This window comes from Abramis brama (assembly GCF_963993115.1).
Source record: "Abramis brama genome assembly, chromosome: 18".
Classification (NCBI taxonomy): Eukaryota; Metazoa; Chordata; class Actinopteri; order Cypriniformes; family Leuciscidae; genus Abramis; species Abramis brama.
The window spans coordinates 32,255,051-32,275,899 of NC_139980.1; the positions used below are offsets into that span (position 1 = coordinate 32,255,051).

Consider the following 20,849-nt stretch of genomic DNA (forward strand, 5'->3'; position numbering starts at 1 on the left):
TGTTACCTTGTAAGATACATTGTTACAGTTTCATGTGTCAAACTATGCAAAAAAGTGCTTTTTTTGTGTGGCAATGACAGATCTGATATTCTATTTGTCGTATTTCTGTTTTGCATTAAACTGAAGAATATTTTCTTCAGTAAAAGGAAAAGATGTAGAGTAGCCAGTTAAGAAAAGAGGTTTCTTTACAAAGATCAATTAAGAAATTAGGTTTACTTAAATATTCAGTAAAACTATATGTTATTGTGAATATTATTGTTACTTGTTCATCATTGTGTCAATGTTTTATTCGCTGACTTTAGCTAGCTTCTTTGCACGAAGAACAACAGTGACGAAACGCGTTTGTCTGTTTAGGGCCACTGTAGAAACACGTCGATATAAGGGGACCCGCGGTGTGTGTAGATAGAAATGGCTCATTCTAAGGTAATAAAAACAACAATTAGATGGCAATTAAAACTCAGAAATGTGGATTCGGACGGCAATTAAATCACCACACGACCCGTTTGTCAATAAACAGTAGGCTAGGTAATTCGGCCAGGGATTTTTACGCGGGTGGTGGGAGAAAAACACTGACATTCTGATGGCAATAAAATCACAGACCAACCCATGTAAATTATGAAAATACCTTACGACCCGATGAGAAACAATTACCGTCCGAATTTGAGAAAACTTATTGCACAAAATAAAATCAAGGACCTGTACGTTAATTTTCAAAAACTTTCCAGGGCCTTGAAAGTTTTTGAATTTGGAAAAAAAAATAATTCAAGGACCCGTGGGAACCCGGTGTACATGTCTGGAGATATGGACAATACAATTTAGAGTAATTTGTTATCAAAGGTGACTGTAGAAACACACATTTCCTGTAAGGCTTCTTTGAAACGGTATGTATTGTGAAAAGTGCTACAGAAATAAACGTGAATTGAATTGAATTCTTAGAGTTGTGTTGTTACCGGACGACATCTTCTGGTTCTGGTTCGCTGTCACTGTCCTCGGCTTTACGTTTCACACCACGAGTATCCACGCTGTCACTGGTTTCAGCAACACTCTGAGAGGAAGGACAGTGATGCCGTTTATACACTAATTCAATGACAGTCATGTTCTGAGGTGGTTTGTCAAAAGCTTAAGTATAAAGCCCTTTCAAAAATGTTGTACAAAGAGCAGGAGTGAGAGAAAAAAAAATACATGCCTTCCCATTTTTGATCATGGCTCTCAAGGACTGAGCTGCTTCCTGAAAAATACAGAAACAGCTCATTCAACCAAGGTGACAAATAAGCATGAAAATCATACAAAAGCAGCAATAGACTGCAGCAGGCGAGTTCTGCAAGTGAAGAGAATGTGATTAACAGTAATGTACACGTCGCACAAAACACACAAATGAGCTCGAAGGTTGTTTAAGCAACAATCAAAACTTTAAGATATCGTATCTAATAGCCGAAACACCCCAAATCCTACACCAATCGGAAACTACAGTAAAAGCAGTAATGTTGTGAAATATTTTATTACAATTTAAAATAACTGTTTTCTATGTGAATATATTGTAAGATGTAATTTATTCCTGTGAAATAATGATGCTGAAAATTCAGCTTTGCATCGGTGTCACATGATCCTTAAGATATCATTTTAATATGCTGATTTGCATCTTAATTTAATGCATGGAAACGGTGAGATAAATCTTTTCCTGGATTATTTGATGAATAGAAAAACAAAAACAGAAGAAAAAAAGAAAAAACTAAAATAGCATTAATTTGAAATGGCAAACTTTTGTAACATTATAAATGTCTTTACTATCACTTCTGATCAATTTAATAGATCCTTGCTTGAATAAAAGTTTTTTTTTGTTTTTTAATCTTACTGACTTGGAACAACGGTGTACATAATTTGCAAATCTTTCTAGTTCATTGCCTCAAAAGAAATTAAGTATATAATCTTGTATTTTGATTTTCACTTACTTTGCCTTCTCAAAATTTACATCTTTGCTCTTTATAGAAGTTTTTTTTTTTTTTATGTCTAGGGATGAAATGAAAAGACTGGTGTTCACAGCTGCGCTCATGTTAAGCTACTGTAGCCCATATTGACAATCACAGAGACAGTGTGACGGCAGACCTGATTGCGCTGGTTGCCCTGCATCCTCATTTCATACGCGGCATGTCTGGCGTTCTGCACTGCCATGGGTCTGTCTCTGCCGCCCAGGGCCTGAGGGGCAAACTGACCACGAGGGACAAACGATGGACCCTGCTGCGCCTGGGAAGAGTGCAATTAACAAGTTTTAACAAAAAAAATAAAAAATAATAATAATATATATGATTATGTCCATTTATTATGCTGGTATTAATATATTATGATTTTGCTGGTAACATTAAATTAAATCATGATTTTAAGCAACTTAACCAGCAAATTACATACCTACCTACATATTTTTTGCTATATTAATTTAGGTTTTGCTATATTGATGCATAAAAATTGTTGGTAACATTTTACAATAGTTTAATTTGGTAACTGCATTGTAACATTAACAATGAACAATACTCCTACAGCATTTATTCATCTTAATGTTAATCTCAGCATTTACTCATACATGTATAAAATCAAAAGTTTTATCTGTTAACATTAATGCAGTGTGAATAACATTAACAAAGAGAGTAAGAATATATTGTTCCTAGTTAGTTAACAAATGTTTACAAACGAGACCTTATTGTAAAGTGTTACCAAATTGTTTTATAAAAAAATCTTTGGGGAAAAAAATATTTAGCTTTATTATCCAGTCTTACTAATCGCCCCCATAAAAATCTGTTATTTGCATGATGTAAATGCACATTCAATGTGAGTGTGAACTATTCAGGCGCTGTCAGCTGAATTAAATGACCTTGTGAATTGATTCAACTCACTGGCTTTCAAAGGAAGTGTGGGTTTATGCATGTTGGGTTGACATTTCAAAAGGAATTATGCGAAACCTCAACATTTTCTTTTAATTGCCACAACAATAAAAAGACATTTTCACTCACTTTCATCCGTTTCTTCTTTTCCTTCATTCTCCGCTTAAAACTCTCCTGCAGGATATAAAAGCCTATGATGAGCTGATGAAGTGCACATTTCTGTATCAAACTCAGTGTTATGGGTCAGAGGTCACAAGCCCTCCGCAGCACAGTGTTGACAGCAAACAACATTTATTGTGCGGTCTCACATCGTCGTCTTTGCGCTTTTTGAAGATGTTGTCCTCGGCCACCCCTACGGCTTGCATAATGAGCTCTACTCGCTCAAGATGGACAAAGCCGTTTTCTGTTAAGTAGCCCTATAGAGAGAGAGAGAGAGAGAGAGAGAGAGAGAGAGAGAGAGAGAGAGAGAGAGAGAGAGAGAGAGAGAGAGAGAGAGAGAGAGAGAGAGAGAGAGAGAGAGAGAGAGAGAGAGAGAGAGAGAGAGAGAGAGAGAGAGAGAGAGAGAGAGAGAGAGAGAGAGAGAGAGAGAGAGAGAGAGAGAGAGAGAGAGAGAGAGAGAGAGAGAAAAAACATTCATATAGTGTATTTATCCATTTCTCCCTTCAATCAATTCCAGATGGATAAAATCATGGCCACACCATTGTAAATAATATTAAATGAATGCAAATACATGTTGACTTCAAGCATGGGATATATGGACATGTAAATATTCACCCCAGTCTTATGAACGACATCTTTGTAGATGCCAACCAGACGATCAATGGCGCCCTCTCTGTTTGAAGACAAACTAGAGTCAGAACTCACTGCAGCGCACAATGAAACAACAAAAGTATGGCATTATTTTCCTGTCAAATGTCGAGAGCGCATTATTGTAGCGCGAAAGTACATTAATATAATGCGCAAGCGTGAATCTCTCTCTCTGCTCGCGCGTGGAATATAATGTGCCGAGTGCGAATCTCTCTGCTCGCGCGTGAGAACTGGGCACGCGCTCTCAGATACACGCTGCTCTTGTAAGAATTTTCTCTGGGCTCGCTCAGAGAATATGCCTGCACTTAAAACGTGTTCAGTGCAATCACGAATCTCTCCTCTTCGCTTAAAGTAAGCGTGTATGTTAGACTGTGTCCCGTGCGTTCGCGCATGCCTAGTACTCTTCAATTTCTTTTTTTTTTTATTAATGCCAAGGTATCAAAAATATAACTTACATAGCAAAAATGTACAAATTACATACAACGGAATAAAGAAAGCAAAGCAGCACATACATACATACATACATACATACATACATACATACATACATACATACATGATATAGCCTGTACATATGCTCATAAAAAATAAAAAAACAGAACAGAAAGCTGTAATGAAATAAATTAAAAAGTTTGAAACAAGTTTATTGTCTTAAGAGCTTTAAGATTCTTAGATAACGAAATGCTTTGGTTGTTGTTGGACCTCTCTTCTAAAAACAATGAATAAGGGATTCTGCTGAGTGAATTTACTACGGTGAATGTGAAATTTTGCAAGGAACACTAATAGATTAATAATAAAATACTCATTAAATTTAGCTTTTTGTATATTAAAGAAACCAAACAGTACATCCTTAAAAAGCAAAGAGAAATCCGGAAGCAGAAAATTCAACCCAAAATAACTGTGTGTGAGGACAATCCCAGAAGATATGAAGAGCAGTTTCATCAGGGGCACCACAAAAAGAACAACTTGTGTTTATGATTTAAACCTTTTCAAAAGCTACATTTAATGAGTATTTTATTATTAATCTATTATTGTTCCTTGCAAAATTTCACATTCACCGTAGTAAATTCACTTCTCTTAAGACAATAAACTTGTTTCAACTTTTTAATTTATTTCATTAAAGCTTTCTGTTCTGTTTTTTTTTTTATGAGCATATGTACAGGCTATATGAATGTATGTATGCATGTATATATATGTGTGTGTGTATATATATATATATGCTGCTTTGCTTTCTTTATTCCGTTGTATGTAATTTGTACATTTTTGCTATGCAAGTTATATTTTTGATACCTTGGCATTAATAAAAATAAATAAAAATAAATCAAATTTGCTCTCGACATTTGACAGGAAAATAACGCCATACAAAAGTGGCTTCTGCGAGCGTACCTGATCTCAAGAGATGGTAAGTGGGGCAAGAAGTCGTTTCCCACAAAGAAACACAAAAACACCCAGTCATCGACGCTTCGTTCGAAGTCAAATGGGAACGGCAGGCTGGCCATCGTTAACTCCCTCTCCAGATACTGTGGAGAAAAAAAAAAACATTATATACAGACAAACATGTTTACATAAATATACATGATCTGTTTATTCACCAATTTGGTATTTTTTACAATTCACAATACCCAAGCTTTGTGGCAGCAAATTTTGCACATTCAAACATTTTCCTTATAAAGCATAAAAATCTAGTTTATAATGACCATGAAAATGGACAATTCTTGTTTTAATACAATTCTATTAACTTGTGTTAATAAATATTGCAGTATTTATTATAAATTATTTATCCGTGCACTTTTTTTTATTTGATGTGTCCTTGTAATCTTGCAGCGACATCTCTTCTCTGATGAGGGCGGAGCAACCTGTCACTCACATGAGATCAGCCAATAGCAAACCACAACCATCCAATCAATCGCCCACAGACAAAATCAAGCCCCGCCCTACATTTGTTCTTGTTCCAGAAGCAGTTTCACTCGGATATACATCACAATAGGGAAGAAAAGACTGTTGCAACTTCCGTTTATTGACTTAAAACTAGCTAATCCGACAAATTTAGACAATGTTAAAAGCATAAAGCACAAAACTGGAACAAACCTCTCGTAACACAGCCAGTCGGATGAATATGAACTCCTGTTCTGATACTGGAATTTTGTCTGCAAATTCATCATGCTGAGAGAGGAGACACAAAACACACGTTCACAATAAATTGAGGTAAAGTTCTGGGCGTAGGGATGGAGAGGACGAGTCTATTACCTCGCCCTGTTTCTCTCGGGCCAGTCCCTGACAGTCTTTGATCTCGTGGCCCATCTGACTACACAGGGCGCAGGGTCTGGGTTGGTTGGGTTTAAACTCTTCCCTTATAATGGTAAAGTTGGGTTCATGTGTCGCCAAACCCAACATTATCAAATCAGCTAGACAGAAAAAAGAAAAAAAGAGAAAGTTAAACATGTAATTAAGTTTACTGAATTAAATTCTTCTAAAGTGTTTTATTATAGACAGTTGCTAGAAAAGTTTCAGATAATGGCAAATCCAGAAAGTACAAAGATAAAACGCTTGTATAACAAACATGCAGTCAATGTTCTTCATAAATGTTAATACTGGAAGCTTTCAGTCAGATTCATATTTTGAAGTATCTTCTCTCCAGACTAATCAGATGCAATATGGGTTTCCTCATTCATCCACTTAGTGCATTAATACTACAGACATAATGTTTTACGTCAAGTCCCTTTATACATACTAATAAACTTAATAAATCCCTCTCATGATTTCATAATCATAATGTTCTGTAGCTTAAAGTCAGCATGACATGACATCAAGTGAGCATATCACAGGAAGAGCAAGTTAGAGCATGGATGAATTTATTATTTCATGCCGACGTTACAATGACATTTGGAAACAAGTATTTAAGGACACACTTTCAGAATTTTGCTCACTAAAGTCAAAACTAAATGGCCAAATCATTTTAATTCTTTTGAAAAAAAAAAAAAACACTTTACCATCAGCTCCACAGAGACAGTGATGCGTGTTTGGGTCGTGATTTGGCTGACCTGGAAAAGAATGACACATTAGACCAGTGAAGCTCTTTGCTAACCACATTTTAGACTTAATATTAGGCTTTTCTAAAGCATCTGCGGGATAGTTGTTTATTTAAAACAGAACACCAGAGGAAAAGGCTTCGAATAACAATCGTACCACAAATCAAAGCAATATTTCAAAAGACCTTCACAAATCTGAGTTCTCAGCTGTACCTCTCTGTCTCCTGATGAAATCCATAATTTTATGCTCTCCTTCACCAGGAACACTGGCGTCCGACAAGAAAACCTGCAGGACAAAGTAGATATTTATTGATTATATCCCACAGCAAAATAAAAAAACTCACGTTTTAATTGCAGTTCATTTGAGTAGTCGTATGGCCTACTGTGATATTGCGCCACCCAGGATCATTGGTCAGTCTGTCTGAGACGTAATATCGCAAACATTTGGCCAAATTATCCATGAACTCGGTTCCCTAAACACAAAACAGTAGATGTCAATAGTGAAACTATCAGGATGACATGCTGTTTGGCCAGTACATAAGAGGACACATAACTTCATTAAACCATCCAAAAAGTATGAACACTTACAGGGGTGATGCAGTTACTGTCAAAACGTTCTTTAATCCCCTCAGGTGGCAGGTAACCACCTAAAAAGAGAAGCATTAATCAAGCAGGGAAACTAGAGAATCAATGCGTCACAAACACCAAATCAAATTTTAGTGCTCATTTAGTCCAACTTGAACATATTAGTGCAGGAAAGCAGGGATTCCCAAACTATTTGTCAGCCAAAACCCCGACTAAAAATATTTATTTGAAGTACACCCTAAGATTTTAAGTTAATATTTCAATAATTTAAAACATTTTACATGTTCATAGTTCTCTGATGTTTGTTAATGGACAGATGATATGCAGGTAGTGTTGTCAAAAAATAGATGACTCCAGTGCTCCTTAATGTCTGCAGTATATCGATACACTGATACCAGCTGCACGTTCTCGCTCCCTCTTCTCTCCGTCAGCGAATTGGCACAAACCTGCCTAGTCTCATTCGCACCGGTTGAATAGTCATCCCAAAAAATACTCACACCAAAAGTGCGTGCAGCACTGATAGTGGCGCTCTCATAAAGTCGCCTCTCCGCTCACAAGTACCAAATTGACTTATTTTTCGTGGCGTATTGCGCTTAAATGGTCAAATACATGAAACATTATGTCAAACTGCCTGACTTGCCAAGTATTCAGGTAAATACAGTCAGTTTTTTAACATAAATAGTTGAGAAAAGTAACCCATGTTGTGTAACAGTAAATTGGATCAGTGCATAAGCTCTTAAAGTGACAGCAGCCTAATAAACCTGCTGATGTATGTCATGTTGATCAAAAAACTAAGAAAATAATTCGCTGCTCTTGACCTTTCTAACTTTAAAGGGGTCATGAACTGGCTTTTTTAATTTTTTATATTGTTGTCTGAGGTCAACTTATGATGTTCACTTGGTTTTTACATTCAAAAACATCAAAATTAATAAGTAATAAGCTATTTTTCTACCCTGTTTTTGAGCCTAGCTCCTGAAACGCTCGGTTTTTATGGGCGTGCCACATTGAAGACTTTGATTTCTCAGTTCATCACCCCTTTAATTGTAAGTATTAATCTGTATTTAATTTTCACAATGAAAACTATCCAGTGTTATTTTACATTTGAGACCCACCTGAAAATCTGTATTTATTTGTTACCGTTTGCAATTTGTTTACCTGTCATTTATTTTGTAAATGTATTTCAACGATAAAAAAGCCTCCCTGTGCTGTGTGTAAACTATTACAACAAAATTACGGCGGTAAAATTACGGCTGTAAAATTATGGCGGTGTAGGCTATATGGCCGTTTTCCCCGTGGTATTGAATAGCGATATTTTTCAAGGTATATACAAGTTGGAAATTACAGTATCGTGACAACACTACATGATGCAGGTAAAGAAAATATTCATTTTTTTAGGCAAGCATTTAATTTTGTTTTAACCATTATTATTTTAATTGTGTTTTAACTATTTAATTATTAGCGTTTCATCAACTCAAACCCACTGATTTCCATCACATACCCAATAGGTTCAACAACCCCAGTTTGGGAATCCCTGGATTAGTGAATGATGTTGTTCTCACCTCTCTGAATAACTTCTTCTCTCATTTTCTGTTTTTCCTCTACAAGCTCCACTGCTTCCTTAGATGCCCGGAAACGTCTTGATCGCTGCTGGTTCATTTTGGCACGAGGAGCCTACAAACAATACCGATGAGCAGCACAAGAAATGCTTACTGAAACTGTCAACTACAGTGTGCATAATTCATTTTCAGAGCATTAAAGAAATGATGGACGGTCACGTTGTTTACCCGAGTCCTAAACCTTTTTAGTTTAGGAAAACTGTTGACCAACTACATAGTAATATTTTTAACTGAATGTCATTATCTTATAGTTTGTGCATTTGTAATTCCAGCTTATATATTTTCCATCATCTTCCAGGAAAAATTTATGAATTTATAGTTGTTATCGTTATGGAAACACATTATGGCCGTATAATTTCCAGCTAGTAAAAAAAAAAAAAAAAAAAACCTTCAGATTTAATTTAAAAAAATAAGTACTTTAAAGAAATTGAACATTTAATGAAAAATATTGTTTCTAACATAAAAAATGGTGGTTAAAAACGTAACCATTTCACCACAAAGTTTGTAATAATTCCCAGTGGCTCACTCCTGAATTTGTGTGCATTTTCAATACAATGATCCAGAATTGACTTGTTTTTCTCTACAGAGATGCAGCAGTAATACTGAGAGTAAGTGCTGTTGTCAAACTGGCCTAATAAAGAAGATATGAAGATGATTATGAAGGATGATACATACCACACCATCAATTGCCATGTACAGAACCCGTCTCGGTCTAACAATGTTAAAGAGACGGTCAATGTATTCAAAAATGGCAACCATCATTTCATCTTCATTTTTAGGTGCTGGCCTGCGAAAGGTTAAAAAAAGTTTTAATAAAGTCACGTGAAGGGATGAATCACCTAAAAATTAAAATTGTGTCATTATTTACTCATCCTCAAGTTGTTCCAAACCAGTATAAATTTCTTTTTTTCTGCTGAACACAAAATATGATATTTTGAAGAATGTTTGTAACTAAACTGTTGTGAGGCACCATTGACTTCCATAGTATAATGTCAATGGTGCTCCACAACTGTTTAGTAACCAATATTCTTTAAATTCAAAAATTCAGTATTCCGTTCAGCAGAAGAAAGAAATTCATACAGGTTTGGAACAACTTGAAGGCGAGTAGATTAGTCATTTTTGGGTGAACTATCCCTTTAAATACATCAAAACATGTCAACAACAAGAGAGAATCTCACTTGTCCTCAGGATGTGTGCACGGGTGAATAATTCCATTCATGTCTAGATACAGGTTGTCAAACTCCACTTCATTTGGGTTCGGTTTGCTGGTATCAACTGGGATTTTAATTCCATTGTACTCCTTGGCCTGAAAATAAATGTAGATATTACATATATAAAGATATTAAACCTAACTGACCAATATACCTAGTCTTCATAGTCTAAAAAACTGTCCAACTACATTTATTTACATGGCAGAGCTGCATTCAGAAGCGAGATCTGGGTACTTGAAGCACCTTCAGTTTCACAATCGGCTGAAAATTTGCATACTTCTCTGTGATTGGTTGCTCGTTCGAGCGGTCTCGCACATCTAGTCTCCCTAAAATGCGGTCTAGAAGAGATAGTAACCTCTCAAGGTGTTTGAGACACGACCAGAAAGTAAGATCTCTAATTTAACTTCGGTAAACATGTAGGCTACTCAGCCAAAAAAGATTAAATTGAATCAAATTAAAACCACATAAACTCAAACAAACACATAAACAATCTGCACAAAAACGAACTCGATCACATGTGAGCGTCAGGACTGTAAAGCTTATTTCATTATAACCATTTTAAGTGCAGGTAAATGATTAATTACATAATTAATTAAATAAATAATCCTTCAGATGCTATTGTGTTTGTCTCTTACCTTCTCCTCCAGACAGTGTACTACTATCGACGGATACTTCCGACTCAACCAGCGGAAAAAAGCGGGGACTCCCATCTCCCGTAAAAATGCAGCACTTTTAAACGAAAGAGCAACTTTAAAAACGATTAAAAACAGCGAAACACGCAGTAGGAGGAAAACAACCAGCAAACACAGAGCACGCAGTTGATTTACCACAGCAAAAACTTCCGGGTCAGCAGGAAATGACGCAGAAAGAAGCTAAACACGCGCTGGCTAAAAAGAGAATTGCACCTCCAAATCAACGATCAAAAATAAAAGCAAAAAAAAAGTAAAATTGAGAAATTTTAACAAATAAATAATAATTATATATATATATATATATATATATATATATATATATACACCAGTGTTAAGCACTGATCTATGTAAATGATCATTGATTAAAATAATATCATTATATATATATATATATATATATATATATATATATGTATATATATGTATATATATATATATATATATACATATATATATATATATATATATATATATGGTTTTCAAAAATCATTTAGATCAGTGGTTTTCACTTAAAGTTGTCCTTGAGCACAAAGTAATGGAAAAGAGATACAAAGACTTATTGTAATTCTAAAGTGATTTTAAGTGTTTGCATTTTAACAACTCATACAAAGAGAATTTTGTATCAGTATCAGTTTGTCTTTTAATTGCATTTATTTCACCACACAGCAGCAGATTTCTGCAGCTCCTTTCCAATGCAAATGAGCATCATATGACAATCTATGGAGACTTGAAGTATTCAGCTGATTTCTGTGAAGAGCTGTTTGATCTTTGGTGATGCAAATTCAGTAGTTTGTCCTTGTCTTCATTTGCTCTTGAGTCTTCACATTACATCCACCAATCCAGCGGCTTGTTCATTGATGAAGCCTCTTGTCACACAAACATGGACAGACACACACAGACACACACACACAAACATTTATGAAATTGAGGGTGAAATCACATAGGCTCATATAATTCAGCCCTCCATACAACCAGAGTAATAAGCAAACGTTTACTTAAACCAAAAACCACATTAAATAAATGCATTGGATCTCTTGAAAAAAATGGACACACTGCAGAGTGCAATCTTTTATGATGTCAATCAAATCATGTTTACCTCCTCTGTAACTACATATTTCATGCAGAAAACAGCCTTCAACATTCCTAGGAAGATCCATCAGCTCCCCATCAGCTCTTCAGAAGGCAAATAACCATCATAAGCAAGTCATTTTCAGTCGGAGCTAGATATGACACTTTCAATCATATAATTCTCCAGAAACATAACCCAAATCATGTTGTTCTGAATTGGTCTAAAATGTAGGCCTATGGAAAACATCAATTTTGAAGAATGTGATGCATATGCTTGAAGCTCAATATCTCAGCAATCCAATATACATCTGCCTATAAGTAAAGGCCTGTTCACACCAAGGGCGAGAATATATATAGCTTATATATTATATGTAGGCCCATATCAAATGTAAATTCATGTCCCAGTTACATTTAATGCTGTCATATATTTCTGCTTAAATAAACATTACATAAAAAAGGAAACCAAATGCAATTCTGTATTTTCACGTGAACAATGTTATTAATGTTCTATTTATTAAAACCAATTTTAAATCTCATCACATCAAGTTAGTGTTTTTACCCCCCCATTTCCATTTGATTTTCATTTGGCCATTTCAAGTTTGATTTTGACGTGACATAAAGCGGTGATATCTCCAACATGGCTGAGTTGTTTACATACTTTTTAATTAGTCTTCCCATTAGCGCCATCATTATGTTCATTCAGACTGATTCATGAACGTGGAAAATGCATGAAAACAAGATAACTAGGCCTAATCACGTCCAATCACAGCGCGATGGAGGAATTGTCTCCTCTTACAAGACTCACGTGAATTCATTCTCAGTTACCCCCACTGAAACCACTGCAGGCTTTAGGGGGTCTGTTAAAAGTCAACTGGCTCAGCGGGGGCAAGAGAGACTCAGTCCATGCTGTAACTTCACCTGCGGCTGGTTGTCGCTATTGGACAGTGTTACTTCAGAAAAACTAGTGATTTATAAAGTTTTTAATGTCACATTGTGTAATAAATGTGTTTGTTTTATTTTTGTAATATGGATTATTTTCTCATCCAGTTTTTTTGAGGAGGCACTGCCTGTCTTGCCTCCTCTGAGAAAACGTCCATGCCTGAACTATAATGATAACTATAGGCTATATTAGTGTCCACACATGCGGAATATTTCGTTCTGTTTATTACAAGTGTATTTTTTTGCTTCTTCAAAGGCTCCAGTTCTTTAAAGCAGGACAGATTCTGATTGGCTGTCAATGTTTTTATCGTTCATCAGCTGAAAAAAATAAAAACATTTATCTTTATCGTTATTGTCATTGGCGTTAACAGGCCTAAATAATCTCACTGCAACGGCATTTAAACAGTTAAAAATATAGGATTCTTATTTAAATTTTCAGTTCATCAAACATTAAAGGGATAGCTCACCCAAAAATGAAAATGCTGTCATCGTCAACCTGTATGAATTTCTTTCTTCTGCTGAACACAAAAGAAGAATAATGTCAGTGAATAATGTCAGTAACCAGAGTTCATGGCCCCATTGACTTCCATAGTATTTTTTCCCATTGAACTGTCTGGTAACCCATATTCTTCAAAATATCTTCTTTTGTGTTCAGCAGAAGTAAGAAACTCATGGTTTGGAACAACTTGAAGGCGAGTAAATGATGACAGAATTTTCATTTTTTTTTGGTAAATTATCCCTTCAAAGAAATAAACCTCTGCTACAGCTCTGTTTTCTGTGTTAAAGTTCCTGCATTTATTCTGCATTGCCTTTCATAAGCGCACTGCTCCCTTGTGGTGGATTGTGTCACTTCAGATGCCTCTCTTTACTCAATATTTTTTGTAACACTTTACAATAAAGCCTCATTTGTTAACATTAGTTAATGCATTAACTAACAAAAACTAACAATGACCAATATATTTTTACAGCATTTATTAACCTATTCATTTTATTTGAATTATTAGGACCTGTCCTGACTCATCATTTGGTACACAATTCTTATAAATCGAGATGAGGATTTTTCTTCATTAAAAATGAACAGCTTCAGAGCAAACTGAATCATCTGATGTTCACAAATACAATGAACGCACACATTAATGAAAGTACTTCATAAAAGTATAAAACATTTGCATAAATTGTATTGCATGAAAAATGTAATCACTATAAGCAGTTTTACAACAAATAAGCATTCTAAAAAGTGAACATAATAAAAAGACAATGTAAAGAAATAGTCAAACACAAAAAAATATATTAAAACATATATTAAACTTCACTACAATTAAATGTTGACAGTTCTGACTCAAGATGGGTGTGCTGGTTAGTGTGTCACTAGAAGAGCTAAATATTACAGCTTGAAGAACAGCGTCCTCTGCTGGACAGCACTTTGCTTTACTTGTTTTGACGTCCCATCTCAAAATATATAGGTATATGTAACTTTTTATATATATTGAGTATCTTTGCAATGTACAGTACATTAACCCTATAGATCGCAACATTTGTTCTTATGTTTGATCACGATAAAAAGCAATAAAAAGTAAATACACCAGACAAAAAACACATTCATAATGTATAGACGAAACTGTGAACAGAATATTTTCTGAATTCAAAATCAAGTCATTTATCTCATTTGGATTTACAACTAGTTTAACAGTGAACTTTTCCATTTCACAAACTTCTGATTAACATCAAATTAAAATTCTCTGTACCAATGAAATTAAATTAAATATGTCACTGGCAAATGTGCAAACAGTTGCTCTTTATAGTGGAGGACCCAGTAAATTATTCCTCATGTTTTATTGCCATTATTATCATTCAGGGAATGCAAAGTGTTTTGGCCTTTCAGTGTAGTACCGAGTTTGACCAATGAGGATTCACTTGCAACATCTCATTCTGGATTCATAACATGGACCCTGACAACAATACATCTCTCAAAGCCTCCTGAATAGACAACCTTAACACTCACATTAACAACCACAGACCAATTACTTAATGAACACATAATGAGGTTCCTTAAAAATGAGCATATAGATGCATTTAGGCAGGAGCAGTTGCACGAATGTGCAATAGACAATCATTGCATTATAAAATTCCTTTTTGATCAATTCAACATGTATCCTATACCTGTAATATTCAAAAAATGATGCTGAATTATAATGCAAAATGTAATTTCATATTTTCCTTTTTTTTGATTTTGGGGTGAAATGACATGTTCTGTGAGATGTTTCAACTCCTCGTAAATTACACAATTACAATAAACATACGCAAAACACAGAGTTTTGAGACCTCTCTCTCTTTTTTTCACATTTACATGTTGGAATGCGAACACATGAAAAGCTCAATCTCAATTCACATGCTACAAAGGATCATTTTACGCACCCAAGGCTGAGAGCGGGCCTTGAACCGTGGGCCTCGTTCAGAATGCCTTAGAAAAGAAGCCCACTCAAGATGTTTTTTGTTAAAAAAAAAAAGAAAAAGAAAAAGGATAACGAAAAGCAATCCTACCCAACAACCAACTGACATTCATATGCCATCACAGTTAGGATCTTCTAAAAGGATTCCATGTTAAATGAATGAGGAATTTGCATTAAGTATTTGTTGAGATGATCACCCAATAGTTAACAGCAGAAAAAAAAAAAACATTGCAAAGAGCAAAATGTCCAAAAATATAATATCAAAATTTTCCCAACAAATCTGCAGCTGACCGGATTTTAAAGCATCTATTAATTAGCAATGAAGGAAAACCATACATAAATAACAGCAAGATTTTGGCTAAATTGCCAGACTAAAGGAGATTTTTTTGGGGTATAAAAGCGTCAGTTTGATCCACACCAATTAAAGTACACTGTTCAGATCATAATTTTGACCGAAAAAATATTTTTGATAAAATCTTGATGGCAGTAAATGGGTTCAGTGGAGCACAGATACAAACATAAATGGCAACAGCATAATTGCCCTGGATTCGACAGTATTACACAAACTCTTAATCAATGTAGATTTGGAATGGAAAGTGACATCTATTTTGATCTGTGTTGAGATAAAAAAAGAAAGAAGAAGAAGTGTTATTAAAGCCAATCAGGAAGGATGTGTTAATTAAAGCCAAGAGGACATTTGAGCAAATAATATGACCCAAATGAGCGCATTGGCTTTTGCGAATTTGGCAAGACAGTGGATAATAATAGTGTTTTGCTTTAAACAATTGCTCTAATATGTATTTGCTAACTTTTCTAACTTTGTTGAAATGTTAAAACTATTCGAACAAACAGCAGATCATGTGACAAGTAAATATCATTCTAACAAACAATCAACAAATTGACAAGTAAAAATAACACATCTACATAGGCTATAAAAATAACAAATTAAGCAAAGGATAGCTAGTCAGCAGTCATTGTTGCTAAACAAATAGGGCTACGACAGTGCAAAGGGTCACTAATTATCCCGCTAGTACGTCAAATAGGCTAAATAGGCTACACAAATAGGCTAAATAAATAAATAAATAAATAAATAAAATAAATGGGCATGAAATATTGGATATAATCTATAGAAGAAATGATATTATAAGGTGAAAATAGATCGAGCGTGGAATGATATTAGTGCGTTGGCGGCAACCCGATCTACCAATCAAAACCATGTAGAGCGCCATGTAATATTATATTCAAATTTGATTGGCCGACGTTCCGAGAGCGTTGACTGAACTGGGACGCTGCACGCTTTGTGATGGTGTTTATGGCGTTCCGAACTTCCGATATGTGTGAGGTAATGGATGGAAACAAAAGGAGGTTTTTTTTAAGTAAGTATACCTGTAGCCAGGAACGGGCTTTTGAAAGTCTGTTTTCTCTTGCTCCACAATTGTTCAGAGGAGAAGCCCAAGACCCGGTAAGGAAATTAAATGGGAAACCCGGAATGGATCTGGAACCGAGTGATTATAAAACGCTTTGATCTTTAACGCTCCGAATCCGATCCATATAAAATTTTCCAGTCTGACTTTACATGTGCGTTGCGTGAAGACAAGACACACAAAACATCGAGAATATACAAATGGAGTGGTCAATTTTTGTAATAAATAACGTAAATTACAAAATTTTGTAGGCAGAAGACCAAGGGAATTCAGTTGATGAGAACAGTTAACATATTTCCTATTGAAACAGGATTTGGGCCTTTCCCCCTCTCTTTATCAAATTGCTGTGAACCTTGATTAGCTAATTATCAGCTAGAGAGCATTTGATTGGACAAAAATATGTGAGGTGCAGGATGAGTCACCAATATTTTTGGTCTGTTTTCCATAAGAGTGTACATTTGATCACTTTATTATTATTATTTTTTTTTACGAATAGTCAATGTTTAGAAGTACACTAGCAGCATATAACTATTTCATGGATGTAATGCTTTGAAAGTTTCAGCAGTGTTCTTAACATTTGTTATTTTCATTATGATTGTGTTTATTATCTTTAGCCAATAGTGCAATGTTAATGTTTTTCAAGTAGTGTGACTTCATAGCATTCATGGTTAAGATTGAAGTCTAAAGCATTGATTGCCGAATTAGTGTGCCGACCTCACGGTAGGGTATTGAACAGTCAGTAGGCACAAAAACAGCAGTGCATTTCAATGCATCAGTGAAACCTGGATCTTTATCTTTTAGCTTAATTGAAAAGAGTGGGTTTGTAACAGGGCTCTAAAATGCTCTTCGTGCAGGCAGAGCGCTTTAATTGGGCTAAATTGATGAGAATTGAAAGCACTCAGTTGAAAGCAAGACACCGCATTGGCAGGCGGCCTGTTGTGCCCAGTAACACAAAAGCACAAGGGCTCTTACCTGCGCATTAGCATAGAGATGCCAAGGGTGAGGATCCGCCCGTACACGATTTTAATAATAAACACATTTTCCCGTTAGTCTCCAGCACAAGAGGGAGTCAAACATGTTCAGAGGCCGTTTGTCATGCATAGACTACTTCAGCTCATTTTAGCCATAATCCTGAACCAAAACACAGTTTTAGTTTTCAGCATATTTTAAGAAACTGATAAAAACTGAGTGTATACTTTGTTGATTGTGTAAGATTTTATACTGGATGTAAGTACTCAGACAACGGTAAATTGTACAGGGTCACCCAGAACTCATTAATATAACACAGATATTAGGTATAGTTGTTACTATTTCCAAGTGGATGCTGCACAATGGTGGTGCTTTGGGTGTACAGTAGTACATATGAAAGCGCTATATAAAATGCCTCATTCATTCATTCATTCATTCATTCATTCATTCATTCATTCATTCATTCATTCACTATTTAGCTTTCCAGTGCAAAATGCCCCTGGTAATCTAATTGCATTCTTGGTTAAAAATGTTTAAGGGCTGTTAAACAGAAGTCTGCCTTGCTCTGCACGATTTTATTCTTAGAGCCTGAAGGCCGCTACAAACGATGAGATATTATTCAAGGATTCAGGGAGAAAGTTCCAACTCATTTGAATGAGATTCTGAGCTACAGTCGAGTCAAGCTCTGTCATGTAAAGTGCAAATAGATGTAGATCATTCACTTAACGGCTGTCATTGCAGTGTAAACAATAAGGTTTGTCCTTATTGCATTTCTAACCATTATGTCGTTTTGCACTATTGAAAGGATTATATCGCTTAGTTTTTGCCCAGCTGAGCTCTGGTGTGGAATAATGTCTCTGTCCTTCAGTCGTCTCGGTGTCTTGTGTCTCTACCTGCTGACCTTCAGTAACAGAGGTCACATCTGAAGCATTCTCCTCAACCAGAGCAAATGTGCTGACCTTGTGTGGTTAGCATTTCTCATTCATTATTGTTCATCATATTTTCCGCATATTTCACCTATTGATTTTCTTAGTTAAATAGGTTTATAAGAACTTAATGCTGAATAAAGTTCTCTTCATTCATTCACTCATTAGTCCCTAGCTATGTCAGGACAAAAGTTGTTCATAGTTATTGATAAACTTATAGAATTTAAGAAAATGATTTGTTAGATAATCTTCCTGCAGTAATTTTGTATGAATATTTGCACTTTGACGAAGACGGGGGGGAAAATCATGCTGTAATATTGATATTGTGTTTTTTTACTTTTATAATTGGACTACTAATAAAATATTTTTTTCTACAATGAGTTATGAGTCAATTCAAATTTATGACATTAGCTATATATTTTTCCATCCACCTTTTTTGGATATTGCAATAAAACACTGAAATGCCAAGATGTGCATAAATTCTAAAAATGCGCATAAAAACGTATGTGCTCAATTGAAGCAGATACATTTTTTATCTGATAAGAGGACATGCACATAAACTATGATGGAAACACATTTACCGAATAAATCCCTTATTGCGCAATGAAAAACTCACGTGACTTTTCCTCAATAGAGGATGGGATCATTCATCGTTTGATCATTCTGAAATGCCTGAGCCAAACTATCATCAGTTCAAGGGGGCACTGTAGAGCCCCCCCCACACACCCGTCTACCAGCTTTGGTTCGGTCCTAATGGCTGACGATTCTAACGTGTGTGCAAGTTTTCAAGAGATTTTGAGCATATTAAGGGCCCCGAAACCTTGGCGAAAAATATGAAATATAGCTGCAAGCAGAGATGACGGGCCACAAATATCTGTTTTATTACAGATATTTAGTGCCAATTTCCCAGGAAGTGACCATTTGGTTCTCCTGAACACATGGGATAGAAACACTGCTTCATTTGCTAATGCTTTATGTGAGATTCCAATTTTGTGCAGAAGTTCAATGCGCAACTTTGGATAGAAACAAAGCTAATGTCGCATGTTTTTTTTTTTTTAAACAAATTGGAGGTCAAAAGTTGGAACATGCCAAAAACACCCTACTTTTGATTTGTCTAAACATGCTTCTTCCTTTCTAATAATTATCTTTCCTAAGAACATTGGATTTGTATTGGGTATTGTAAATTGTTACCAGGGTGTTGCTATGCTAGTTGCTAGGGTGTTGTGGGTGGATGATTACTACATATATTTAGCTGATGATAGAAGGCTGCTTTTTGTCTTGTTGTTGGTTTGATGTCAAGGGATGTCACATTGTTTTGCCTTGAAAATTAATGCAATCATAATATGTTTGAGGAGTGTTCTTGAGAGGAAGATAAGTGCATCTAAAAGCTGCAGAGGTGGGCGAATCTCTTCATGGTCATAATTCTCTCATACGCTCCACAATCTGGCCAAATATTACAGCTTTGATGGACAAGACCAGCTGTATATAAATAATGATCAAGGAAAATGCTGTTACATCAAGACTATTTGGACACTGACGCCAAGTCAAGTGTCTGTATCTGCCTGTCTCAAATGCTGTAGGATTTTGAAGCCTCAATGTCTTTTAATTCAACTGGTGTTTTGGTGATTTTTATTGGATGTAATGTATATAGTCAGTTCTCCTCAAGTTCATGGAATACTGTCATCATTTTCTCACCTTTTCTCAAGCTCTTTCCAGACCTCTATGCATTTCATTCTTCTCACTGTTTTTTTTTTTGTCCAAACAATGAAAGTCAGTGTAGAGGAAGCATTTTTCAAATATCTTCTTCTAAATGATGACAGAATTTAAAATTTTTGGGTTAATGTGTGAACTATCTCTTACCACATTTAACTAATGTTTGACAAGCACAAAGTGGCACAATACTCTTGTCTTAATTTGCATTTTGTCTTGATGTCTTAACTACCTTTCACGGGGCTTGAAAATGGTAGTTGCGTAGCTGTCAATGGAGAGAAAGAAAGCTCTCAGATTTCATCAAAAAGATCTTCATTTGTGTTCTGAAGATGAACAAAAGTCTTACGGGTTTGGAACGACATGAGGGTTATTAAATAAAATGAGAGAATTTTCATTTTAGGGGTGAACTATCCCTTTAAGTATCTAAAAACTTTTAGGGGACACTAGCTAAGTTTCCATCCACTTGTCAATCGAATTATCTGAAGTTCGGTAAAAAAACTCATGCGAATAAAGCTGGTGAAAGTGTGTTTCCATCCAACGGCTTTAAAGC

The 20,849-nt window shown here is 35.4% G+C and overlaps 1 protein-coding gene across 1 annotated transcript in view; it reads right to left on the minus strand.

The window, feature by feature from the left end:
* The window catches only part of xrn2 (5'-3' exoribonuclease 2), a 33,799-nt gene extending 22,829 nt beyond the window's left edge, over positions 1-10,970 (minus strand). The window contains exons 1-17 of the mRNA XM_084091877.1: positions 10,757-10,970; positions 10,089-10,216; positions 9,586-9,697; positions 8,854-8,965; positions 7,298-7,356; positions 7,093-7,182; positions 6,923-6,995; positions 6,671-6,721; positions 5,928-6,085; positions 5,769-5,843; positions 5,067-5,200; positions 3,648-3,705; positions 3,182-3,289; positions 3,003-3,047; positions 2,104-2,241; positions 1,187-1,228; positions 951-1,045 (exon numbers count right to left, since the gene is read on the minus strand). Of these exons, the coding sequence (XP_083948003.1) occupies positions 951-1,045; positions 1,187-1,228; positions 2,104-2,241; positions 3,003-3,047; positions 3,182-3,289; positions 3,648-3,705; positions 5,067-5,200; positions 5,769-5,843; positions 5,928-6,085; positions 6,671-6,721; positions 6,923-6,995; positions 7,093-7,182; positions 7,298-7,356; positions 8,854-8,965; positions 9,586-9,697; positions 10,089-10,216; positions 10,757-10,831 (1,553 nt within the window). The 5' untranslated portion in view covers positions 10,832-10,970. The remainder of the gene's footprint in view (positions 1-950; positions 1,046-1,186; positions 1,229-2,103; positions 2,242-3,002; positions 3,048-3,181; positions 3,290-3,647; positions 3,706-5,066; positions 5,201-5,768; positions 5,844-5,927; positions 6,086-6,670; positions 6,722-6,922; positions 6,996-7,092; positions 7,183-7,297; positions 7,357-8,853; positions 8,966-9,585; positions 9,698-10,088; positions 10,217-10,756) is intronic.
* Between the last annotated feature and the right edge of the window lie 9,879 nt (positions 10,971-20,849).